This window comes from Furipterus horrens, unplaced genomic scaffold (genome assembly GCF_987537825.1).
Source record: "Furipterus horrens unplaced genomic scaffold, mFurHor1.1.pri manual_scaffold_21, whole genome shotgun sequence".
Classification (NCBI taxonomy): Eukaryota; Metazoa; Chordata; class Mammalia; order Chiroptera; family Furipteridae; genus Furipterus; species Furipterus horrens.
Genome location: NW_028327191.1, coordinates 511,330 through 518,921, shown reverse-complemented (window position 1 = coordinate 518,921; position 7,592 = coordinate 511,330). Strand labels below are relative to the sequence as shown.

At 67.0% G+C, this 7,592-nt stretch overlaps 1 protein-coding gene across 1 annotated transcript; it reads left to right on the top strand.

The window, feature by feature from the left end:
* The first annotated feature begins 4,308 nt into the window (after window positions 1-4,308).
* ZBTB42 (zinc finger and BTB domain containing 42) lies at window positions 4,309-6,584 on the top strand. The gene has a single exon (XM_090265526.1). The coding sequence runs from the start codon at window positions 4,619-4,621 to the stop codon at window positions 5,867-5,869; it is 1,251 nt and encodes a 416-aa protein (XP_090121652.1). The 5' UTR covers window positions 4,309-4,618; the 3' UTR covers window positions 5,870-6,584.
* The last annotated feature ends 1,008 nt before the right edge of the window (window positions 6,585-7,592 follow it).

The following is a 7,592-nucleotide window of genomic DNA, read 5'->3' as shown; positions in this document are numbered from 1 at the left end:
CCCTAGTGTGGGGGCTTCCTGGGGCTTCCCCTCCCCCAGGAGGAAGACTGGGACACGTGGCGGCCACACCAGTGGATGGGGCCTTCTTTGCAGCGTGACAGACAGAGAAGAGGGAGCAGGGACTGGCAGAGGGGCACCCACTCGGCCTGGGCTGCCGCGCTGAGCAGGTCACAGACGTCCCCAGCAGGAGCCGGGTTGGGAGCAGGCTTAGGAAGAAGGGCTGTGAGAGCTGAGGCTGCTCCCTGCTGTCTCATGGGGCCCTAGGCACCCTCAGCCCACGGGGCGGCAGCTAAGGGACCTGAGGCAGAGGGTCCCTAACCCCTCCGAGAGCACATTCCCAGACGGATGTTGCCAGGGACACCCCACCTCTGACCCCCTCCCGCCCTGGCCCTCCGCTGGAACCTCCTGTTTCTCCTACAGCTGCCCCTCCCCCAGCCCCGGCCTCTGAGTTGGATAGTAACCCTTCTGTAAAAGGAAGACTACAGTGAATTACCTTCCTGGAATTGGCGTGTAAGGGGGGGGAGGGGCATTCTTGTTCTCCATCAGGGGTCAGAGTTCAGCCAGGGGGACAGACACTTCATCTGGGTCAGAGGCAGGTGCGGTCCAACCGAGGCCTCTGGACAGAGTCCACAGGCCCAAGGGCTCCATCACAGCCTCTGGGATGGGTCGCTCTGCGAGTAAGGGGGCACTCCCCGCTCCAGCCTCTGCCCTTGCCCCTCTGGCCACACTCCTCCCCAGTGCAGCTGTCCCAGCACTGACTGTGTACCCCAAGGCAGTACCCTACCTCCAGGGGCCAAGTTGCAGGCCCAGCCAGACCCCTGACCTAAGGGTCACCCCCCAAACATCTGAAGCCTGTCCGGCACTCGCCCCCCAGACCCTCTGGGCCTGTCCCACCTACCCACTGCTTCCCCAGGAGGGGTTCCCATACCCACCCCTCATCCTGAGCTCCACAGCACTTCGGAGAAGGTGGGGGGCAGGCGGCGGGGGGGGGGATGGGATGGGGTGGCAGCCAGTGGCCAAGGCGGGCAGGGGGGCGCCCTCTCCTGGAGGATGTAGGGACTCCCCAGGCCTCTGGCCCGCTGACCGTTTGAGGAAGCGGCATCTTTGCTGGGAGGCTGCATTGAGGTGACCCCAAACCTTCCGGCTCCCTTTGCCGCTGGCCCATCTCCTGAAGGCCTCCCTTCCTATTCCTCACAGAGCTCTGGCGTCCAGCAAGTGCCGGAGACCCACTGTGACCCCAGCCCCTCTCTGCAGCGCCGCTGTGTGAGCCTGCCCTGTGTGGGTGCCATGCTGGCAGGACCAGACACCCCCACCCCACCTCGGGCCTGCTGGAGGGAAGGAAAGCCCACCCTTAAGAACAACCCCTCTGCCTCCCAGGCAGAATGACAAGGAGAGGGCCCAGTCTGTTGCCAGCCGGAGGCCGCAGAGGCTGCTGGGAGCCCCTGGGCCAGATGTTTCCAACAAAAACTGCTGCCCCTGTGGGAGCACAGGCACCTCCAGCCCTGTCACCTGCAGCCACCAGCCCTCGGGCAGGGCTCATGCTCCAGCGCCCAGGGCTGCCTTGTCTCAGCAGCAGCTGCAGGGCGGGACCCCAGGGCAGCTCTCAGGCCAGATGGCCACCTGGCCCGCCGCACCCGGGGACACCTGTCCGTACCATTGTGGTGCCTCCTGTCATCCCAGTGCTTGAGCCCTCGCTGAGCAGATTGGGGACCGGGGGCAGTCGGGGTGCCCAGTTCCGCAGGGCTGTTTTGGAGCTGCCTAGGACGGGAGGCTGTAAGTCAGGCCTTGTGGCTCCAGAGGCACCATAGGCCTCTCACGGTGAGGCTCCTCTGCCTCTGGCCCATCCCTACCTGGGCTGGCCTCCCAGACCCCACCCCAGGCTCCTGCTGGCAGCTCCCAGGCTGCATGGTCCCTTTCTGTGCCCCACTCTGCCCAGGTGCCCAGGGAGCGCTGTCACACTAGCCAGGCAGGGCCCTCTGCCCACCCCAGCGCACCACTCCTGCTAGAGCCACAGGGCCGGCCCCTGCCCTGCCTCCTGGGTCCAGGGCCTGAGGCAGGGGGAGGCCCCATGGAGCAGTGGGGTGGCGGGATGTGGCACCCAGTGGGCCCCTCACAGTAGCCACTAGCCCGCATTCTCTCAGGATACATTGAAACCGCACGTAATGCCACCACAGGGTAACAACACACAAGCAGGGCTCTGGGAGAGGCTACAGTCGCAAGATGGGGACAGGGGCTTGGGGCGGCCTTAGCTGAATGGTCAGGAAAAGACATCTTTTGGGTGCTCACGGATACAGACGGGAACGGGAGACCAGGGGAGAGCTCTCTAGAAGGAACCTGAGTGGCTGGGAAAGACACAGGAGGATACTAAGGTTCAGGGACATTCAGGGTCCTGCCCAAGGTTGGGAGTGGTGGGGTGGGGGCGGGGCTCTGAAGGCCAGACCCAGTGGATGGTCCCATCTGCATTCACTCAGCCGGGACTAGAACCCAGCTTCCTGCAGGGGAGGCCAAAGGGGGATGAGTCCAGGTAAACAGGAGGGTTGGCCCTCTTCAGGGATGGTCCCCACAGTGCATGGGCCACAGAAGCCAGGGCGGGTTCACTGACCGAGTGAGATGGGAGTCCAGGATCCCAGCAGCAGTTGCCAGATTCAGGAAATGAGAAGGAAGGACGTCTAGGCAAATTTGAATTTCAGACAAGGAATCATTTTTCAGTGTAAGACTGTGCTTTTCCTTCCCACACACTGTAGATACTAATTAAGGTGGTCCAGGGCCTCTGGGGGGTTCCTAGGCCCCCAATCCATGGTGTTTGACCAGGACAGCTACCCCCAAAGTCACTGATGTCTCTGCCTCCTCCGGGGTGCCAAGGGGAGTGCCTGGAGGGCACCCCACTCCTCTTGTGGGCTGCGGTCCCATCCTTTGTAATCCAGCCTCTCCCCCAGCACCACCCTGACCCCTAGTCAAGGCCTCCCTTTCACCCCCCAGTCCTGACTGGGGCACCCTCTCCCCACCCACCCTCCATCTGGTGGCGGCCGGGAAGTGCAGGTGGGAATTCAGGGTTCCAGTCGGGTTCAGAGACTTGCCTGCAGCTTGGCAACTCCACCATCAAACTAAGGGGACTGTTGGGAAGCTGAGCGGAGCAGTGGTCCACAGAGCCTCCGCGCTGCTCCCCAAGAGCAGCCTCTCAGGACACGCCCCAGGAAATCTCCACCGTCAACCGAGGGGGCTACCTCCCCAAAATCACATCGGTTTCTCTCTGGCCTTCCTTCTTCCCTCCCCCAACAGGACCAAGTGCCCCCTGTATCTTCAGAGCCCCTGCACCGAGGACACCAGCTCGGCCCCTCCACACGCCTCTTCCTCCCTGAACCCTCCCCCCCCCCCCCGCCGTGTCTCCTGGAACCTGCCATATCACCGAGCCTCAGACACACTCCACCCGCAAACGCTGAGCTAGGGTCTGCTGGGACGGGGGGGAGCCCCCACAGCAATTCTGGACTCCAAGGCTGAGATCCCACATGTTTGTACGAGGGTGCCAGCTAAATTAAATTTAAACAGTGGCTTTCAACGAAAAGGGGGTGTCATCTTTTCCGAAATTATGACTCCCCCCAACACACTGCGCCCTGTCCTCCTTCCCAGAGCCTGCTCCCCGAGACGTGGCAGGAGGCCAGGGTCCCGACTGCGCCCGCGGATGACTGCCGCAGCGCGGGCCAGGAGACAAGCGGGTCCTCGGAAGGGGTCCCTCGGCAGACGGACGCTGTTGGAACCCCACGGGGGGGGGGGTAACACCGAGGCGGAGGCGGCAAGTATCGCGAGAGAGCCCCCTCTCCCGCCGCGCCCCGCATTCTCTCCCACTCCAGAGCCTCAGCTGGCGGCACGCGGGGCCCGGCCGGGCGGGGCGGAGAGGGAAAGGGTGGCGAGGGTGACCTCAGCGGTTCCGCCGCTCCGGGAAGTCGCCTCGGCCCGCCCCCTCCAGCCCCCGCCCCTAGTTTCGCTCTCTCCGGGGCGGAGCGAGCGGCAGGCGGTGCCGGGCCGGCCAAGTTGGAGGGCGCCCCGCCCGGCGCCCTCCTGTCCTCGAGCGCTCCCAGCCGGGGCGTGCTGCCCGTGGCTCCGAGCGTCGGGGACGCACCGGGAAGGCGCGCCGTGCGGGTGGCGGCGGGAGAGGAGCTGGGGCGGCGGAGGTGAGCGCGGGGGGGGGCGGGGGCCGGGCTCTGCCTGCCCCGCCCGCCGGCCCGCTCCCCGCGGCCGCGCTGCCATAAATGGGTCCCCGCAGCCGCGGCGGCGGCATCTGGCGGGCCGGGCAGCAGCTGGAGGCGCAGACCGGGGGCGGCGACTCGGGCGTCGGGGGACGCGGCGACCGGCCGCCCCAAAGTGAAGTTCGGGGGCTCCGAAGCAGGGAGGGGCGCCCCGGGCAGGGACTTGCGCAGGTCCGCGCGGCTGGTCGCCCCCTCCGCCCGCGTCCCGGGACCCGCCCCCGCGGCGGAGCGGCTTCTGTTTACTTTCGATCGAGTTTTTCCTGCTCCGGGCAGGTGCCCAGGGCGGCTCCGCCCGCGCCACCGGCACCCGGGCAGGGCGCGCGGGCGGCCGGGGTCGGGGCGTCCGTGGGCGCCCAGGCGAGGACGGCGGCGGCATGGAGTTCCCGGGGCACGGCGGGCGGCTGCTGGGCCGCCTGCGGAGGCAGCGCGAGCTCGGCTTCCTCTGCGACTGCACCGTGCTGGTGGGCGGCGCGCGCTTCCCGGCCCACCGCGCCGTGCTGGCCGCGTGCAGCGTCCGCTTCCATCTCTTCTACAGGGACCGGCCGGCGGGCAGCCGCGACGCGGTGCGGCTCAGCGGCGACGTCGTCACGGCGCCTGCTTTCGGCCGTCTGCTGGACTTCATGTACGAGGGTCGCCTGGACCTGCGCGGCCTTCCCGTCGAGGACATCCTGGCCGCCGCCAGCTACCTGCACATGCACGACATCGTCGAGGTCTGCAAGGGCAGGCTCCGCGAGAAGGGCCGCACGCTGCTTCCGGAGACCCCCGCCCCCGGGGCAGAGCCGGCGGGCCGGCCCCCGTGCCCCCTGTCCGCCTGGACCCCTGAGCTCTGCCCCGCTGCCCAGGTCAGGCTGCCCGGCGCTGGGGCCCAGGCTGCCCTCGCTCCAGGAGCACGGGGCCCTCCTCCCTGGCAGACCCCAGGAGAGTCTGCGGGGGCTCTGGACCTGTCGCTGAAGCCTGCGCGGAGGAGGGAGCCCGTCCACCCGCCCTGCGTCCTCCAGACAGCCCCCTGCAGTCAGGCGCAGCAAGGAGCCGCGCCGCTGGAGAAGGGCGAGCCGGACTCCCTGTCGGAGCAGGACAGCGCCGGCCCCCTGAGCCCCCGCAGCGCCCTGCGGCCACCCTGTGTTCCTGCTGCCCCGCGCCTGGCGGGGGGCTTGGAGCCGCTGCCAGGCAGCGCGGTGGGCGGCCCGAGGCTGGAGCTGGAGGCAGAGCCGGGGGCCCGCGAGGACGAGCGGGCGCCCCGCGGCCGCCTGTGCATGTGCCCGCTGTGCAGCAAGCTGTTCCCCGGCGCGCAGGTGCTGCAGCTGCACCTCAGCGCCCACTTCCGCGAGCGGGACGGCGCCCGGGCCCGGCTCTCGCCCGACGGCGCGGCGCCCACCTGCCCGCTCTGCGGGAAGACCTTCTCCTGCGCGTACACGCTGAAGCGGCACGAGCGCACGCACTCGGGCGAGAAGCCCTACACGTGCGTGCGGTGCGGCAAGAGCTTCCAGTACTCGCACAATCTGAGCCGCCACGCCGTGGTGCACACCCGGGAGAAGCCGCACGCCTGCCGCTGGTGCGAGCGCCGCTTCACACAGTCCGGCGACCTCTACCGCCACGTCCGCAAATTCCACTGCGGCCTGGCGTGACGGTGCACCCCTGCGGGGCGGGAGGGCCCTGGGCTGCAGCGTAGGGGCCTGGAGCTGACCCGTGGAATTCCCTGAGGCTGGACCCGCCCGCGGAAGGAACCCTGCTGCCCGCGGAAAGGAGGCCTCAGACTCGGAGCGACCCTGCGGCCCTCCTCCATGCCCTGCCCTGTCCCCCACCTTCTGCCCTGACTGTGACACTGTCTTCCTCTCCAGCCAGTTCTGGGGGTGTCTCAAGGGCCCCCAAACTTGCCTCGGGCCCATCTGTCCTACCTTTGGGCTTCCCTGACCGCTTCACTGGCGTGCTCAGGGGGCCCTGGTGAGCCTCACCCCACTCAATGAAGGGTGCGGGTCCGCTGGGGTGGGAGCCCGGGCTCAGCAGGGGCCAGCGGGGCGCAGCTGGTGTCGCAGGCCCAGGGGGACATCTGGGCAGCAGCAACAGAGCTGTCCACAGGCTCGGTGTCCCAGGTGCCTTGGCAGGAGGCAGCTTGTGGTCTCCGACCGCCCTGTGCCGCAGTCAGAGGATGTCGCATTTTAGAACAGGTCACTGGATGCAGAGCCTCCCAAGGTTGCCAGGTGTCTGCCATAGGCCGTGGGCCCGTGGGCTGCGGGTTGCGCCGCGTCCCTGCCTGAGCCCCGGGTCCAGGGCGCCTCTGAGCATCCCCAGGTGGCCGCTGCTGGGCCTCGGCTGGCCTGGCCCTGCAGGTCACTGGTCCATCACTGGAGCTGCTGGTCATTTCCAGAGCACAGAGCGGGGGCCAGCGGGGATGCTTGGAGGGGTCCCCTTTCCTGCAGTGGGGCATGCACAGAGTGGGGAGGGGGCAGCGGGCCTCCGATCAGGGTCACAGCCCCCACAGCCACACATAGCCTGGGGGGCGCTAACGCTGCTAGAATGCACAGGCACCGGACTCACGACGTGACTCACAACGTGCCGGGGCCGCCCTGCGCTGCTCAATGAGCAAACCTTTTTTTTTTTCAAGATTTTATTTATTTCTAGAGAGAGAGGAAGGAGGGAGAACAGGAGAGAAACATGGATGTGTGAGAGATACATTAACTGTTGCTTCTCTCACGTCCCCAGCCTCCGGGCAGTGGGGGCCCCCAGCCCGCAACCCAGGCCTGTGCCCTGACTGGGAATGGAACCGGCGACCCTTCAGTTTGCAGGACGACGCCCAACCCACTGAGCCACACCAGCTGGGGCTCCCTGAGCAAATCCTGCTGCTGGAACCTCTGCTTGTGGCAAGGGGGTGATGGCCTCAGGTGGTGGGGGTTCCTGCAGGTGGTAAAGCCGCTCGGACTCCTGGCTCCCCAGACCACAGGGGCCATTTGAGCTGTGACTGGACGCGGTGTGAGGACAGAGTCTGGCCAAGTTTAAGTTATTTTCCCTTCTCCTGACAACACTTGATGTCGTATTTATCTGTCTTCCTGGTATGGAATTAAAGAACCTTCCCCGCAGGTGGACAGACAGATGGACTGTTACCCTGCAGGCCCTTGTCTCCCCCGTGTGTGGTGGGCCTCTCCTGGCACCTGGGGCTCCAAGGCCCTGGACCCCCTGTGGACTGGGACCTGGGGGAAGGGAAGGGGCCCCTGCTCCTAACTGTCCTGGCCCCAGCCCCCCACCTCCAGAAGCCACACACTCTGCATGACATGCTCCATGATCAGGTGTCCATGTCATGTGTACACTTGTGTGTGCAAACCTGCGTGCACCCAGCAAACGGCAGGGCTGAGC